The 19,110-nt window shown below is 43.9% G+C and overlaps 1 protein-coding gene across 1 annotated transcript; it reads right to left on the bottom strand.

Moving 5' to 3' along the window:
- Positions 1 to 1,132: 1,132 nt before the first annotated feature.
- pom121 (POM121 transmembrane nucleoporin) lies at positions 1,133 to 11,383 on the bottom strand. The gene is made up of 13 exons (XM_034293373.1): positions 10,787 to 11,383; positions 9,867 to 10,082; positions 8,810 to 8,974; positions 8,599 to 8,679; positions 8,270 to 8,441; positions 7,736 to 7,827; positions 7,554 to 7,633; positions 7,321 to 7,442; positions 7,139 to 7,232; positions 6,799 to 7,059; positions 5,230 to 6,702; positions 4,789 to 4,896; positions 1,133 to 4,628 (listed from the first exon to the last, which is right to left on the bottom strand). The coding sequence occupies exons 1-13, from the start codon at positions 11,377 to 11,379 to the stop codon at positions 4,525 to 4,527; spliced, it is 3,561 nt and encodes a 1,186-aa protein (XP_034149264.1). The 5' UTR covers positions 11,380 to 11,383; the 3' UTR covers positions 1,133 to 4,524.
- Positions 11,384 to 19,110: the final 7,727 nt, after the last annotated feature.

The following is a 19,110-nucleotide window of genomic DNA, read 5'->3' as shown; positions in this document are numbered from 1 at the left end:
AATAATTTCAGTTAGTAGTATGGAGTTTAGAATTTTAGTTCTGCACACTAAAGTTTACAAGCGTGGTTAAACTTCAACCCTCTCCTGGGGAGCCATCTCACAGTTTAGTTTTTGCCCTGAAATAGCTCACCTGATTCAACAGGTAAGGGCTTGTTAATTAGTTAATTCAGGTGTGCTAACTCTAGGATACATCAAATAGATGGAATGGCAGGGCGGTCCCCAGGAGAGGGTTGAAGTTTAACCACGCTTGTAAACTTTAGTGTGCAGAACTAAAATTCTAAACTCCAGGGTATGGTTATCTTTCAGAGGGCTCAAGAATGCAGGAAAATAGCCCAGGGTCAGAGGTGCTAACTCAAAAGATACTTAGATTTTCCCTGTCATTACAAAGTTAACAGTTTCTGTTTTAATTCTGTTGCTGCCTGGAGTGCATCAGTGCTGTTCTGGGTAAACAAAGTAGCTAATGTCTTAAGATGAAACACAACTCAGACGTTTGTGCCAAAAAATTATTATGTTGGGCTAGGTCACGTCACCCACAAAATCCCGGCACTGCTGCAGATAGGTAGAGAGAGGGAGGATTTGGTTTGGAGGATGGATGACACATTTTGGGTAATTGCGTTGAGTCTGTTTAAATTAACATTTGGAATGTGTGAATGTCAATGAACGTTACGATCAACAAGCAGGACATACACTTGTGTTTTCAGAATTTGACATGCAATGGACTAAACATGAGACAGGTTCTAATTAGACATGTGTCCCAAGAACAACAAAAAATTGTCTAGCCCAGTGTTTCCCAATCCTGAACCTCGGGACCCACATTTCTTTTTTTGCCCAAGCACTCACACACCTGATTCAAATGAAAGACTTGATTATAGGTTGATTTCATCAATCAAGTGTGTAAGTGGTAGGGAATCATTTGAAACAGGTGTGTGAGTGCTTGGGCAAAAACGTGCACCCCTTTGGGTCCCGAGGACCAGGATTGGGAAACACTGGTCTAGCTACCAGCCTATAGACTAAACAGCTGACAAAAATGGCACTATAATGTAAACAAGGATCAAAACAAGCATCCACACACAGTATTCACTTGCAGACCTAGTAGAGCCTTATATAAGAAAGCAGAACTCTTACAAAGGGATACTTTTAGATGCTTTTATTCCACCACTGCAATACGGTAAGGAAAAGCTTAACAAATTTAAAAAGTCATTCAATAACTACATACCAATTGCCTCAGTGAGTCAAACTTGAAGGAATTCTAAAAGGCAACCTGCTTTAATACAAAAATAAAGTTTGTGCGCTTTCCCCCCCTCATGTTTAGCATTCGTTGCCACCATTTAGCCAAATAAATCATGCCCCCACACACACATTCACACACACCTCTCACAATCACAAATTGGCTCGAGGAGAGGCTCTGATTACAAATTAGTATGAAAAATTCTAGTTCTGTCTCGAGGGGCAGACCAATTAAGAACTGATTCAACAGAGGTAATTTTTGTAACCTATGCGGTTAGTAAAATGTTTAGCGCACAACAGAGGTAAGGTTGGACTTGAAAGAAGACAATTCCCCTCCAGTTCCTTTAGTCCTGAGTTTCGATCCAGCATTAATGACAAGAACACCTCTCCTGCTGTGCACATTTGTGAATCCAGTTTTATAGTCACACCCAAAAACATTCACCGTTAAATTGTTTAAAAAGTCCAAACAAAACTCCTAACCTCACCCGTTGAACGTGCAGGTAAAGCCCATGTCCGGCACTACCAATATGCCGCCATTCACGCCACACTGTTTCCTCCAAGGCGGACTCACCGAGGCAAACATAGTAACAAGCAAAAGAACACCAGAAAAAGACTTGTGTAGGGAATCATACAAGGGAGGGAAAAGGTTTGACTGCAAAAGGCGCAAATAGGCCCATCTTCAATGCATAAGGGAGCATGTCTTGGTATTATACAGATGCAGGGTTATTGCGGCACAGCACCGATGTTTCTATCACACCCAGTCAGAAATAAATTACAAATTGTATAGGTTTTGGGCGGGGGAGTCCAAGTTTGTGTGAAGGTGGAGGCTTGCATTTGAGATTTTTTTTTCTTCATGTTATTGGTGGGGAACACTTCCAAAGCTGGATTTAACTGGGTCTCCAATCATGCCCATGATCAGTGATGGGCACAACCCTACACTCCCAGGACCACCATGTCCATCCAGCAACTGCTCCATCATCACTACCTTCTGTAGCCACAAACTCAATCTATAGCTAACAAAATTGTGCTTTCTGGTCATAATTTAAGGTTAGGCATGAGGTTAAGCTTAGGGTTACATTAAAAATGCACATTGCAAGGTGACAAACTGTAGATATAGGTGGGATATATCAGTTTGTGACTATAGAATCTAGTGGCAATCCTAACAACCCAACTGCTCATCCTCCAGGACCGGAACAGAAGAGCCCTGGACTCTTTGGTTTGGACCGGAACAGAAGAGCCCTGGACGGGGGGAAGGAGAGGTAGTCGTGTACCAAAAGGACACACTGAAGAATGTAGTGGTAGAAGAAATGTTCTAGTATTGCCTGGCTTTGGTTTAAATGTCAATGGTCAAGGGTAACCAACTTAGTGACTAAAAGTCTACATACCACTTAGTCTTTAAAAGGTTACTACCAAAAAATTACATCTAAAAACAGATTTTATTACATTTTTCCCTACAGTTCTACACAACTTAATCCATATTTCAAGTGAAAGAGTATTCTGGAAAGTTTTCCCAACATTTTGTAAACAAAGAGGTTTATATCTTCACTGCTGGAGTTGTTTCAGGGTGGAAGCATCTATAGGAGCCTTAATATTTGAATGAGATTCTACCAACTTTACCCACTTGGTGCAAAATGAATACATTTTGGGAATCATTAATGGACAGCAATTTCCCAAACATCTGATTTTCAAACATATTTAAAATAACAGACTAGACCAAACAAACATCACCCCTTGAAAAGCAATTCTGGCTACATTCCCTCAAACAAGACATTGTGGCTGTCAACCAGAGTTTCTATTTTACAAATTCCGTTAGGTCCCACCTAACCCATGGCCAAAGTATGGCTTTGAGATTCTGAATGGTCCCGTTTTATTACTTTAGTACCTAAGCTGAGAAATCAGGAATGGTTTAGTTACAGCTGTTCGTTAATGATTTTGTATAGCGCTTTAGTAACTTTGACATAAATATACACGTTACCCTTAGTAGCTAGGGCAAGGTCAGTAGAATCACATTTAACATGATTTACATTTCTAATGGTACAAAGAGTGCTTCCAAGGATTAACTTGAGTTGTGAAATCATACATTGTCAGTGTGTATTTTTTGGTTAATTTGAGAAATTATCTTTCACTTAGAAAATGTGGAGTAGGTTGTTTATATCACACAAAAAAAAGTAATAGTATCCCTTTTTAAATGTAATTAAGGGAGCAAAATGTAAAGCCAGGAAAGGGTATTTGAAGACTTTTACTAGTGACTAATTACACCCGCAACATAATATAGATCCATTAATGACTACTATCCTGGGACTACACATTATCAGGATGTCATCACAGGATTGGTTGGACATAAATTATATGTATACCAAAGGGTTTTATTGTTTACCTTATTCTCTCATTGAGGATCAGAAAAGTCAAACAAATTCCATTGTAGGAATGCTCCTTAGTGTCTGTGACACTAAAATTACACAAGGATCAATACACCAAGCACTCACTCAAAACACAGGTTGACCTAACTAGTTTGCCCTTTTAGGTGCAGATGCCACAAACCAGTCTTACGTGAAACAGCCTTTAGGAAACCAAATTAAAAATATCTTTACATGTAAAATAAACAATTCATTATCAAAACTGTCATCACCTATACATTAGTTCCTGTGTACAGCTGGATATGTCCATCATACTGTACATGAACCTATTTCGACCGTGGTCATACTTCAAAAACCTGTTCAGCCCTTGTACAGCTGTTAATACACAGCCCTGCTTACAACTTCATACAAAGACAAACTGAGCGTGTTAGCATCTCAATTTGACCGTACCACATCTGATCAGAACAAAACCTGCGGTCATCAAAAATGGGTTATCAACTGGTCTAAGAAGGGGAAATCCAAAAGGCAGGAGATAAAGTTGTTTTGAGTTGGATATGCATTGCTCTAGATCTAAATATTTTCATAGTCTTGTCTCTTTTCAAGTACAATACATTGTATGGTTCTGCCTCCTATCCCCCTCTCTTTTGCTCACTGGGAGAGCGGCTACACTGTCAGTAGATGGGCAGGCATCCTAGGAGGGGCGTGGTGCTGCCCCACCCACCCTGTACCACAACGCGGGCCAGCCCAGGCCGGCCAGGGAAACAGATAGACAGGGTAGCTGTTGGTCTGACTGGGGTTGCAATGGAAAGCCGTGTTAGCCATTCTAGCCATAGCAGAAGCAGTTCAGCTCCTCTGGAGGGTGTCACGGGCGTCGTCCATAGCAATGCTGAATGGGTAAGGGCCTCCAGGGCCACGCCAGGTGCTACCACCTCACACAAGGCTACTTCTTCCTGGGGTGCTGCCTTCGTGCCTGTAGTCTCTGGCGCGCCCCTGATGTTTTGGAGCCAGCCCCGATAGAGAACGACGGCGCTGATGGGGAAGAGCCTGGTCGCAAACAACAAGAACGTGTGAGTCAGTATCCTCCCACAGTCGAATAAAACCATCATAGCTCCTCAAAAATAAAAAAAGCAATACGACCACACTGTTTGCTGCCCACTTCAGACAAAAGAACCAGAACAGAGCCAAGCTCCACTCCTTTTCTTACCAAATGGTGAGGGTGCCATTGCACTGAATCCTTGGACTGGTGTTCCCGGGCTTCCAAAGGGGATAGGGCCTGTTGCTGTGCTCTGGCCAAACGCAGGCGTAGACGTCCCTGTGAAGGTGACAGCAATAAATGGGCAGGAATACAATTAATTTGTCAATTTGGTTTTGACTTGAACTGGCCATTTAAAATAACTTTTTACTACATTATAGTCATTTAGGGGAACCTCTTGTCCACAGTGACTTAAGGTCAGAACAGATCTTTCACTTTGCCGGCTTTGGGGATTCAACAGTGCAACACCACAATACAACTGGGGTATATACTTTTTCAACGTACGCATATTACAATGAGCCACATCTGTGGAGTTTTTTTTAGACCTAAAAATCTGTGTGGCATTGATAAAAACAAACCTTTGAAAGGGTGTGTTACAGTAGCTGTACTCACCGAAGGCTAGCTTGTCACTAGCAGCAGCCCCAAAGTTGAAGCCTGGCGTCTGTGTTGTAGCACTCGGCGTTCCAAACGGAGTGCCTGAAATGGCTGCTCCAAAGTTGAATCCACCAGTGGTCGGCTGGGCAGGGGTAGCGGGAACCTGCTGCGCTGACACGCCGCCAAATGAGAAGGTCGGGGCAGAGGCCGGGAGTGTGCTGGCCGTCTGGATGGCAGAGCCGAAGGCAGGCGCTGCCGGAGTGGCTGGGGCAGCCTTGGCATTGCCAAATGCAAAACCTGTGGAGCTGGCTCCAAAGTGTGGCACAGTGGGCGTCCCAAAGGTAGGGGCCGCGGTCGTGGTAGCGGCGCCAAAAGCGAAGGGAGCGGGGGCAGCACTGGCTCCAGCTGACCCGAAGGTGAAAGGCTTGGCCGTGGCAGTGGCAGACGGGGCCTGAGTCACACCGGGGAACGCTGAGGCGGCCGGGGCTTCAAAGGAGGACTTCCCAAATGTGAACGTGGACTGGCTGGACGGTGCAGCCGCCGCAGTAGTCGTGGCCATTCCAAAACCACCGAAGGACGCGGTGGTGGAGTTCTGGCTGGCTGCAGCCTGGCCAAAGCTGAACCCTCCCTGGGCCGGGGGCTGAACGGCAGCAGAGGTGGTGACCATCGCACCAAACAGAAACCCAGTGTTGCTAGTAGTGGTGGAGGCTGAAGTGGAGCTGAGGGCGGCGGCAGGGGCCGCAGTGGACGCCGCGCCAAACTGGAAGGTACTTCCCGTGGGAGGGGCGGTGGTCGTAGCAGCAGTCGTCGCAGGCGGACCGCTCCAGTTTCCAAACAGAGACTTCACAGATGGCGGGGCGGAGGTGTTGGTGGAAGGGGCTGGAGCTACAGTGGTGCTGTTGGACAGGCCAGTGAAAAGGGAGGCAGGCGCCGTGGCTGTGGAGGGGGCTGAGGTGGCGGCCGGCTGTCCAAAAGCACTGGTGGCTGTGGCACTTCCAAATATGGGCTTAAAGGTGGGGACAGCGGCCGTGGCCTCGGAGACTGTGGGGGCTGGGGACGCAGCACCGAAGATGGGCTTGAACCCAGAGGCCAGGAGGGGGTGGTTAGTACTGGTTGTCCCTGTGGAGGCGGTTGAAGTGGTGGTAGTTGAGGAGGAAAGGGCTGTCAGCGGGCTGGCCAGGCCAAACAGGCTAGCTCCACCCAGGTTAGGGACACTGCTGGGGGCATTGGTGACTTGGCTCAGCACCTGAGTGAAGGCAGAGGGGATGGTGTTGGTGGCCTGGGAGAGAGAGGCCGGCGGGGCCTGGGAGAGAGAGGCCGGCGGGGCCTGGGAGAGAGAGGCCGGCGGGGCCTGGGAGAGAGAGGCCGGCGGGGCCTGGGAGAGAGAGGCCGGCGCGGGCCGAGGACCAGTAAAGCTGGTGTCTGATTTCTGCTCTGCAGGAGCAAGTGGTGAAAGGGTTGTCGAAACTGTCGCCAAGGAGATGGCCGGAGCTGGAAGCAAAAAAATTATAATAAAACAGACTTGAGTGACCAAAAAAAAAAAACAGTGTCTCAAAACTTTAAAGGAGTGATGGGGAGTTAACAGACCTGCAGTGTTCCTCATCATTTTCAGAGACTCCAGGAGGGGGTTTGCTGCAGGGAGGGTGTTGACCTGGGGGGCTGTGGACGTGGGGGCTGTGCTGACAGTGCATGGAGGTACAGGGTCCAGGTTGATGACGGGGATGCTGGCCGACATGGTTACAGGAAGAGGGCTGGCCAGCAGGGTAGCCAGGGTGGGCGTAACAGAGCTGGACACAGGAGGCTGAGAAGACGTGGTCACTGCAGGTGCCAACTCCTCCGGTTCTGGGACTACAAAGACACACCAAATCAATATCGTACCTTATTGTTTTAGACACGCCGGCTCATGAAAGTTGAATGGCGGATATACCTTTGAGGACTGTGTTGATCTGGCTGAGAGCAGCTTTCTTCTCCTGATCCAGGTCTTTCACAGTAATGGTGTAGCCCAGCTCAGGGGGTGGAGGCTAAACACACAAGATCCAATGTTAAACTCCCAACCCATCAGACGAGGAACCCATTCCAGTTGATTTTCTATTACATGGTAATCCTCACCAGAGAGATTTGGTCCCCTCTGCGGCTGGAGACCAGCGGAATCTTGCGTTTCCGTTTTCCACTACTGGCTAAGTCTGACGAGAACGAAGCCACAGGGATTGTGGGGACTGGAGTCAGCTTCCCTGAAACAGGACATACAGGGCATTGATCATTCCTGTATTTATTACCCATCTTGTAGGCCACACTGGCTCTGATCGGAGGAGTGGAATAAAGTGTTATAGACATGCTCGAACCGGTAGCGGGTGCTGTGTCTGCCAACGTCTTGTCAGACCTCACAGAGGACACAGAGCTGGGCGATTGAACATCCTCTTCCCTGACAGACAAAAAAAAAATCATCAACAGGTCATACAGCCACTGACATTCTCATCACAGGATATGGTGAACCCAGAAATGTCTAGGAGGCGACAGTGAATACCTGGGCTTTTTGGAGGCCCTTTCTGGAGTCTGGGAGCGGGACGACCCAGGGCTGGAGAGAGGGGATAGACTGCGGGTGGAAGCCTTTTTCGGCTGAAAAGTAAATGTGAAAGTAAGGGAAAGGTTAGCACTCACTCTGGTTTGGTCTGTGTCAGTTAAAACTGTCAAATTAACTGCCTGTTGATCCCAACCATTGGAATCCCGGTCACAGTATTAACACCACGGTCTGCTGGGCGATGGTGACTAAATTATAACGCACCAAATAGCTTATTCCATATTTAAAATGCCAAACAAGTTCCAGCAAATGGTAGTTAGACTACTGTTAACATAATGCAATAGACTATTGAGATTGTAAAAAGACCAGAGCACCACAGCAAGCGTCTGCAAATGTCACCACTAGTTCCCCACTTCTCCCCAACGACAGGTGATGACTAATGACCGTAACACCCTTTTTGGGGGTATCAATTTGTTCACAAACCTTTGACACCCCAAAGTAGATATTTTTTTTCTCAGGCCAATGGACCATGAAAGATACCTGAGTAAGGCCTTGCGAGGAGCTGAGGGAGCTGCGGATTGAGTTTCGAACTGATCCCAGGGTGCCGCTGGGTGTCAGACCACAGCTCACAGAGCTGACGGAAGAGGTACGGGAACGCTTCATTGTCAACTCCTCGGTCATAACGTTCAACCCTCTCTTCAGAGTACCGGGCCTATAGAAGATGCCGGAAGAAGGATTTCAGAAGTGGTTGGAGGACAGGGGTACAGGATTTGGATATTCATTCATGACTTTAAACATGTCTATACCATCAAGATCACACTTAATTTCAATCATTTGATTTTTTTTGTACTGGCATTGCCGATACTCACTTGGGCATCAGCTGTGATGGAGCTCCATTGAGCAGGAGTGACTCAAATGCTGAGTGGGCACTCCCACTGCTGTCATGACGCCTAAGTGAACAAAGAGCAGGTGTACCATGTGAACAATTTTCAAGGGTCACAGAACACAAATAGAGAAACTAAAACTGGACAACAACAACAGCACATTGTGTACACTCAAACATAATCCCGCTGTAGTCACCTCCTTTTGCTCTTTTGCCCTGCAGTGAAGCTCTGGTCATCATCGTCAACATCTCTCTTGCGGCTCTCTTTGAGCACGCTCAGAACAGTCTCCCTGGAGCAGGGGTCTGCAGTAGCCCTTGGGCCTGGAGAGCCAATGACCCTCGGGGAGGTCACATGTTCCAAGCTACAATGACAGAATGAATGCCAGCGCTGCTGTCAAACAACTGAGGAGGCTTTCAAGCATCACATGGACACTCAAACGATAAAGAGCATGGTTATCGGCGTCCTTGATAAAGACAAGCCAAAAGGACTGTATAAAATAATCAAAATACATAGCTATATTTCTGTGATCAGAAATGATACTAATACAACTACTCTGAGACATTAAATCAGAAAATAAAACTAAATTGCAAAAAGGGATTGAGAGAACTTTCACCCCTGTTTTCAGTACAATATCCCCTCGCAAGCTTAATAACATAGCTTTTATCTGAGGTCCTTTGTAACTCACTTTGTAGAGTTTAGCGCTAGTAACGACAGAGTTGTAGGTTTGGTCCTTGTAACCACACATATATAAAAACGTTTACGGAGCAGAATGGAATCGCTTTGAACGAAACAGTCTGATAAATGGTATAGTTCTATGTCATGTTAACATTACTTAAAAAGAACATGAGTTTGAAGAATACACTTAAACAGCTCTTTCCTCCACACAGACTTTGCAGATCATTGATATCTTAATCTGCTCTTATGTACTGCCCTCTTCAATTCAGACTACAGCTTTTCAATGGAGTTGAAGTGCAGAGACATTCTAGATTTTGTGGCCAATTGACAACTGCTTTTCATATTCTTCTCAAACCTCTCGGCACATGCTTTTGTTTTCCAATGCCAACCCCATCACTGGTGAGCATTTCTTAGTATTTCTACTATTTACTACATACAGTACTTTTATCATACTTATAAAAAGGTACCAATAATTATGGACCTACCACTATATACAGTATACTTTTCAAGGGGCTTGCATCCTCAACAAAACAAACTAGAATCAAAAACATACGAGTAGGCAAGACGTATATACTTACAAAGGGGATCGAATGGTGTTGTTGTCTGGCCTTGCAATCTTCACTGTGACTGGACTGTGGACTGCTGGGGAGTTTCGAGGGGTAAGGATGTTCTTTTTTCTGAAGCTGTCCCACTGAGCCGGGGGCAGGATGCCCACCGAGGAGGTGCCCATCTGCTGGATTGGGTAGTGGCGCTGTGGAGTGATGGTGAAACGACCCATCGTGCCCAGGGGTTCGCTGTACACAACAGACACCACAAGGTAAGATAATTGTATTATTTACATGAGAATGTCTGGCACAGATCATTAAATGAACGAATAGTATGGTATCACTTTAAAGTAGAAAAACTAAGTTATTTTTTTTGTCAAGAGTAAGGGCTTCGATCTCGCGTTTGCAGATATACTTTTATTACTTTATTAATATTATTGTATCGGAAAATATAAACAGTATTGTAACTACAGATCACAGTAGACTTGTCTTACTACAGCCTTGTAAAACAAACACTGTAGTCGCGCCTCGTGCCACTCTGACATACAAAGTACGAAAGTAATCTATTCTCGAGCCCGACCAGAGGGGGAAGGAACACTCAGCAACTCCCACATTTTCAAATCTTGGAGGGAATGCTAGGACGCGTTGCAGCGAAGCAGCAAGTCTTCTATATACTACAAAACAAGGAACAGTTTACCATTTACAGACAACTACCTCCTATAAGGGCACTAAACTGGAACAGTACAACATCATGTTTGACGACTGCACCAGCTGTGCAACATCAGCATGCGCAAAAATATATATATATTTGAACACTGTAGCACATTCTTGGCTTTGACACTTGCAGACCGTATAGTTACATAGCTGATTATGCTAAGCTAAGTAGTAAATGCTAACTGGCCAACACTCTTGAATGCTACCGTTAGTTGGTTCAACATAATTTCAGTACTCACCCCCCGAATGACAGTCGTTTATTTGGAGTATAAACAGCGTGGTTTGGTCGGGCTAATCTTTCGCGCAGTTGTTCCCGAGCGTTTGGGTTAGAACCCGAACTTCCACCGGCTCGCGGCCTCCCCACAAACGAGGGAGGACTTTCTGTCTTCCCAATGTAACTTCCCATCAGTATATCCCGAGGACTAAACAGATATGAATCACTATCTTTTCGATAAATCGTGTTCTCGAAACGTCTTTGGCTGGTAAATACTACCGATTCCTTAACATCCCCCTTGACAGTGCGAGTTCTAACTCTTCCGGCTGTCGGTACTCCGTTCGCGACCCCTGGCAACCAGCGACGCAGCGCGGGTGGAATTGTCAGACCACGGCGTGGATCAGGGCCTAACCTAGCGTATAGTGATTCTCCGCTCTGATAGTAACAGGCAACGCAACAAACTCCAAGAATAAAAGCTATATAAAAAAATGTTGGAATATAATATACAACTACACAGACTATTGAGATAGCACATAACACGAGAGAGATAAGCGCTATGAACCACTTCTCTCTTGGAGACATGGCGTCACCGCGCCGCCGGAGGACTTGATATCCCATAATGCTGTGCGTAAACATAGACCATCATTTTTTCGCGTGCCCCAATGAGCGCAGATTCTGCGCAAATAAAAAAAAAAACATCATTTATCAACATCCTGAAATATATATATATATATATATTTTTTTTTTTATTTCAAACCGGCTTCAAGAAAACATGTTAAGTTAGTCAATTAAACATGTGTATCATCTGTGGTATTCCAGACAGAAGAAGTTGTACCTATCAGAAACAATAAATTCGAGCCGAGAGGCTCAGAGTTGAACCAATTGTGCATATTGTCACTGCTTCGTTGACCGTGGATACCGAAATATAATTAGTACAAATATCTCATCAAGTGTAACAGATATTTTGAGGTGATCAAATAAATATTTTGCTGTAAAATGTATTATATAAAAAAATATATGAATCCCAAATATGTATCATTTCCCCCTAGTTTGCTTTAGCCCCAGATACTTGAAACTGGGCTGGATTTTAGACAAAAGATTTTGGGGGTCACTGTGGGGCTGTAAAGTTATTTTAGATATCACAGAGATATACCTACTGGTGTTTACCATTCTGCCAGGCAGAATGTGGATTTTATGCAGAGGTAACTGCTTCACCAGCCAGAAAGTAGTAGATTGAGGAAGCCAGCCAGGAAGTGCCTCAGCTGCACAGGAATTTCCTTTAGCCTTTGCCAAGGGATATTATGCAGCTTCATAAGGCCAACATTCTAATAATTGCCACAGCCTGTGCAAGTTGACACAGGCTTTATGGAATTCACTTTTTTGTACATAATTTGGCACTGCAATGCAGCTTATCACGCTAGGCTAACATAGTTGCCTCAAGTTGTAAAGAGAGCATGCTTGACATGAACACATCATTTCTCACAGTTTGTTTAGCTTGAGCAGACCTGTACTTATATGCTGCAATAAGCTGTAAAGCCTTTCACTTGGCAGAGCTTGTAAGTCAAAGCCATTTGGGCATTCTATAAAGGCATTTCCTACCATTCCAGTGATGCAACTGTATCTTCCATTGAACCATACGGATTTTTTTCTCTCACAATGTCCCATATATGGTAACTTTAATTAATATCTTTCAGGCCAACGTTTATGCACACAGGGAGATAGCTTTGTTATTGCGGCTGCACGTCCACATAGTACTACAGCATGTCCAGCAGATGTCAGTCGCAACCCTTTCTTTCGTCATGTAGTTAATCTAGCATTAACAGGAACAGGGAGCATGTGCTGCTTATATATGGTTAGGCATAAATGTAAATAACATTATTGTTTAAATTGTTTCAAATGTGGATGTTCGTAGTTTCAACAAGCTGTCAGTATGCAGTGTTCATATTATTAATTTTCAAAGAAGTTCAATGTTTTTATAATTCTCTTTTTCTCTATTCCATGGTTGTGTATTGTGTGTGTTTATATGATGTCACATTTTCACAAGCACATTTTCACATGTTATCACGTATGAAAATGCATGCACTCTTTAATGTAGTTAAGCCATTCTGGATAAGATCATCTGCTAAATTACTTAAATGTAAAATGTACATTGAAGGGGGTTTCTTTGATGTTAATGGAAGACCAGCTGTCTGTCCTGTTCCAGGTTTTTAGGGGCAGGTGTGTAAAACAAAAACCCAGTTCCTATCCCTTCTCGTCCCCATTTAGTCACAGGTCAGAGGTCAGCCCCTAAATCAGTTGGCTTGTGCCACTCGGGGACTAGATAACATGAAAGACATGGGGAAGGTGTTGCTGCATCAGAGATAAACCCTATTGTCCCGTAACCCCCAACCTCCCAACCCACACACATACACATACTCCTATTGTCCCCCACTGGTTCTGTTACTTTCTGGGGAACAAAGCCACTTCGATTGGCCAGCCTCTCATTCATTAGCCATAATTAGCTCTGTACAGATGGTGCTGTACTAACTGCAAGGATAACTGCTTGGATTAGCATTCTGCTCTCAGACCCTGAGCCAGCACCCTCAGGGTGGGCAGGCCAGGCAAACTAACAACCGTGCTCTGGGTCACCCTCTTTCACTGATTTACACTCCGCTTGTCTCACTCTTTACTTTCTCTGTCTCTTCTTCTCTTGATCTCACTCTTTACTCTATTTTTCCTCCCTCTTTCTTTCTCTGACTCTTTGCTCCCTCTCTATCTTGTAGCAATTAGCCTTGTTTATCAACATGTCTTGTGTATGGTATATGGGATGGTGCTGGTGTTTTTGGGTTTCTTTTTCTGGTGGAATGGATATGTAGATTCAATGATGTGGAGTGGAGGTGACTTTGTTTTCTTTTAGTTTTTCGATCAATGGTCTACTTTTGCATTTAAAGGAAGTCACCCTGCTTTGTGAGTTAAACATTTCTCCACTCTCCGACTTCCCTACACATGGCCACACCAGCCATCCTCTGCTTTTGCAACAGACTTGACTGCCCTTCTTTATGCATCATAACCATTGCCCCACACAAAAGCAGGCTAACAATTGGCCAAGTTAGACTGACCACTATAAATCACTCTGGATAAGAGCATCTGCCACGCTAATGTAAACATGGACACTTCACTGAAGAGTATGTTTCACACGTCTCCATGTGTACCATCAACCCTCAAATATAGTACACTTAACAGCGGAGTCCAACTGTTAATTCAAATCCCTGTAAAGGACGCCAAGCCACTTAGCAAGTAACTCTTTCGCACATTACCATATGTTACATGTGCTGTGGTCAAAAATTCATATTTATCTCAGTGTCTCTTGTTAGTTTGTCATTCATAAGCATCATATTCAAACGGTCATAAACTAAAAGCTGGGTTCAATGCCCTCCTCTACCCAGCTGTGGCTCTGTTTTTTCTATTAAACCCCTCTCCTCACCAACCCCCCATCGAGTGGGAGGGCCCCAAAACCATCTGCTACAGAGTGTAGGGTAATTATCAAACCCCCAACCAAACCTCACTGCCCAGCCCAAGCAGCTACCCCTCTCCTGTCTTAAATGAGCCTCCATTCTAGCCCTCCAATCCTTACTGTCTACTCCAGTTTGTCTGTAGACCCACATGATAATGGGGTGGAAAAACAGGTTTTAAATACATTCTTAGGTAGCCAGACACTCCAATCCAGCTGACACATAGTTAACTCAGTATAGGTATGAACAACAATGAAAATGTGGTTAATTTTACCCATGATGTGGCCTGATGACATACCAAAAAGCCTTCTTTGATACAGTCCTGGACAAAGATGACCTGAGCTTATCCAATTAAATGCATTCATTTTGTATGGTTCTCTGCTGGCCTAGGGAACTTGCAGATGCACATAATGGCCATACCTCTCTCTCATGCCCTGCCCTAACGGCCCTGGTAATTAGGACAGGTCAACGTAGTTGTCATTCTGCCGGCTGGGTACCTCAATTCACGCTGCGTGTGTGCTGTTTGTTCCTCCCTCACTCTGTAATTGTGGGTGTATACCAAGGGTGACAAAGCCGAAGCCACCTCTCTGATGAAGGGATAAACTGGAAACCCAGATAGACACATAAAAGGAACAAATTGTGATATTCTAAGAAGACCTGGATAAACAGTAGAGACAGATTCACAGTTCAGTAAATCTTTGAATAAATGGACCTGTTCCAGGTCTGACATTCAGGTCTGGTCATCACGTCTTTATATGAACAAATGTTGTTAACATGAAGAGGACTTACTGTATGTCATTGGTGGTGTATGTTACAGTACAACAGGAAGCAACACTCAAACAAGACAATCATGTTTACTGTAGGCTATATGATTAAAAATTGTTAGTCAAGCTTTATGAATGGTTTAGCATTCAACAACCCAGTTCAGGAAAGGCCCTTTCCTGTATTTGTTCAGGGTTGTACCAAATGCAAGGTATTAGATGAAAATAAATTTCAGTCTTCAGTCTGTTAAAGTAAAGATATAATTAAGTGAAAAAGAGTTAGGTAACTAGATTCAGCACGGGGGGAACAGAAAAAAAAAAATCTACACTGCAAGTGCTAAAACCCCCAAATACTTAAAAATATAGTCATTTCCAAACCTTAATTACACTAAGCCACGACCACTGCCAAATATATCTAATGTCTTATTTTAATCGTGAGAAGACAGTACACGGGAACAAAAATAACAGTACACATTTTTCTTGATGAAGTTATGGTGATCTGTGCCAACTCCTGCTGTATGGTGCTCACAGAACAAACTGGCATATTGTCTTTTCTTGGTACAGCTATGTTCCACAGTCTATATGAACCAGTACTTTGTTAATGTACTCTGTGATATCTCACGTGGCAGCCTGATGGGGTCTCGTCATGTATACACGGTTGAACAATGGCCCCCTTTCATGCTTTTCCCTTCAACCCAAGGGCTTCAACCTTTAAACTCCATGGCACAAGCCTGAAGAATCATACACACACCATGCTGGTCTGCTCCAGTGCCAACTCACGGTATATCCAGATGCATACGCGTGTGCTCAACAAACTCTCTCTCTCACACACACACACACACACACACACTCGCACAGGAAACTGATCCCAGTACATAGCAAAACAAAGACAAATGGAGCAGCTAGCCTAATGTTACCATAGAATGTTACAGTCAAATCATGCAAAATCAAGTCAAAGCATAGACAGTTCTCTCTCAATTCACCAAACAAGTAACTGAGTTTCTGTGTTTTGGGGGTTTTCCTTGGCAAAGTTCGTGGGTGTTATTTTCAGCCTGGGGTATTATGTTTTGGGCAAGGCTGCCACTGGAAGTGGCTTACTTGTCTTCATTGATGATGTAATGGCTAAAGGCAGCAGTTGGATAAATTCTGAAGTGTACAGAAACATCTCGGCTGCTCAGATATTTTCGAAGGCCTGTAATTCCTACATGGGTCTGGGTTTATGGATGTTATTACCCTCAAATTAAAGATAACTCATTTAATTTAAAATCCAATGTGCAGGAGTATGGAACCAAAACAAAACTACTTTGTGACAGTATCAAAATACTTATGGACTGCACTATATGCAGGTCTTTACCTGTTATTGGCGCTCACAGGCAAAAGCCGAATCCATAAAGTGATTTAGCACTGTGTTTCCTCCCTGGATTAGACATGTTGTAATCTCTGCATTAGTTTCAGATTATGCTGAGTGATTCCCCCGCTGTATGTGTTTGTAGGCATATTTCAGTGTGTACAGTAGGTGATTGTGTGAATAAGAGAGTCTTTGTGTGTGTTTGTATGGACCATAAAACCTAAACCTGACCAAAATGCCTAAAGCTAAAGGTAATACTAACAGTATGTCCAACGGTACAATATAGCATTCTAAATCAGTGTTGGTCATTGCAAGGCCTGCGGGCCGTAGATGGACCCTGGTGGCAGTCCGTGCGGCCCTTGATTAGTCCACAATTAGATTAGGGATGCAATGTTTTGACTTGTGGTAGCCTTCAAACTGATGTCTTATAAAACAAAGTAGCCCCTTTGGAAAATGTGGACACTGATCTAAACCTAACCAGTAAGATATAAAATAGCATTTCCCTAGTGGGGACCTGCCAAAAATATTGTGGGATCAATTTCTCAGGTTTTAATATCATAATGTACACATAGACCTGAATCACACATACACACTTTTGCATATTACTATGGGGCAAAATGTATTCCCATTGCCAAATGTATTCCTAAAATCTTATCTTAACCTAAATCCTAACCCTAAAACTACCCTTAACCCTAAGCCTAAAAGCTTTTTTCAGAGTGAGGACTGGAAGAAGGTCCTCACTGTCCCTGATTTACCATAGTTTACTAGACTTTGTGACGACCTCAGGTCTGGAAAGGAAGGGAGAGTAGCGCCATTCCACCAGGTAGTTTTCGGAGTATGTGTAAAATAATTTGGTGAATAAAGGTGTGACAGACAGACTGGCAGACAGACAGAATAGTACTTCTCTAAGGCTCTGCTGGGCTGTGCTGAATTAAAAGCCCTCTAACCCCCTTTCCCCAACCAAAGTCCTTTCTATAAGGTTCTCTCATTCTAAAAACCCAACTCCACACCCATTGGCCTACAGACTGAATACAGCATGTGGTTCCTGAGGCCAGGACCAAAGAAAATAGAGCAGCAGCTGCAGGAAAGAGCTCATAGAGGAAAATGTGACAAGGCAAGCACTGTGCATTCATAGGGCCATTGTACATGACTATCAATAGCACACAATGTGGCTTTGGGACCAAGAGACTGAAAATTCATCTACAACTAGATTACAGTTTTTCTGATGTAGCAATTACCTGCACATTGAATATGGTATCTAACACATTCTATTTTAAGTTTTTAGAAGGATTGTGTGATGCTTATACTACGACAATGAACAGATTATTAAAATGCAACGCAAACACTGTGCCCATAAAAAGCATGCTCATTAAAAAGGTCACGTCTGTCTGCAAGTCAAAACTAAGCCTTTTTATAGTGCCTAGTAAACCAAATTACACCCGTTTCCAAAAACGTTGGGACGCTGCGTAAAATGTAAATAAAAATAGAATGCAATGATGTGCAAATCATTTAACCCTATATATCAATGGAAAATAGTACAAAGACAACATACAAAAATGGTATTGTTCCTTGAAAAATATATGCCCACTTTGAATTTGATGCCAGCAACACATTTCAAAAAAGTTGGGACAGAGGCAACAAAAGACTGGAAAAGTGGTGTAATGCTAGAAAACGAAACCTGGTGGAACATCACAACTAATTTGGTCAATTGATAACAGGTCAGTAACATGACTGGGTATAAAATAACACAGCAGAGAGGATGACCCTGTCAGAAGTGAGGTTCCACTCCGTGTCAAACAGAAGTGTGGATGGGGAGAGCAGTCTGTGCGGGCAAATAGCGCAACCATTTAAGAATAACGTTTCTCAATGTAAAATTGCAAAGAGTTTGGGGATCTCATCATCTACGGTACATAATATTAATAAATGATTCAGAGAATCCGGAGAAATCTCTGTATGCAAGGGACCAGGCTGAAAACCCAAATTAGATGGTCGTGATCTTCGGGCCCTCAGGCTGCACTACATTAGACACAGACACAACTCTGTAGTGGAAATCACTGCATGGGCTCAGGAAAAAAACATTGTATGTGAACACAGTATGTTGCTCTACCATGCAAAGAAGGAACCGTATATAAACATGATCCAGAATTGCCACCACCTTCTCTGGGCCTGAGCTTGACTGAGGTGAACTGGGAAACTGTCTGTGGTCTGATTAATGATTTGGGAATCATAGGCACCTCGTCCTCCAGACTAAAGAGGAGAGGGACGATCCGGCTTGTTATCAGGGCGCAGTTCAAAAGTCAGCATCTGTATTTGTATGGGAGTGCATTAGTGCACATGGCATGGGTGACCTGCACATCTGTGAAGACACCATTAATGCTGAACAATATATAATGTATTAGGAGTAATGATGACCCTTCATTTCACTGTTGCAGTGTGCTATGATGCTGAATGCCAGTTAGTGGTGCCAGGAAACACTAATGCAAACTATTTAACCGTTTCCACTGTTGCCCCTGCAACCTAGTTGCTAGGAGACCCTGTCCCAGCATCTGCTGCTAGAGAGATAGAGTGGAAGGCCCGGGCACAATGAAGAGCCCGGTGATGAGAAACAGCTGAAGTTAATACCCTCTTCAGACATCCAATGTTCAAAATGTCTTACCAGATTTATTTTTACACATTACATATCCGCCTTAGAGAGACAAGCAGATGTTGGCACAAATGGTTTTGTCTCATGGGATTAAAAAATTATGTT

This window comes from Esox lucius, chromosome 7 (genome assembly GCF_011004845.1).
Source record: "Esox lucius isolate fEsoLuc1 chromosome 7, fEsoLuc1.pri, whole genome shotgun sequence".
NCBI lineage: Eukaryota > Metazoa > Chordata > Actinopteri > Esociformes > Esocidae > Esox > Esox lucius.
This window is presented reverse-complemented; position numbering and strand designations above follow the sequence as displayed.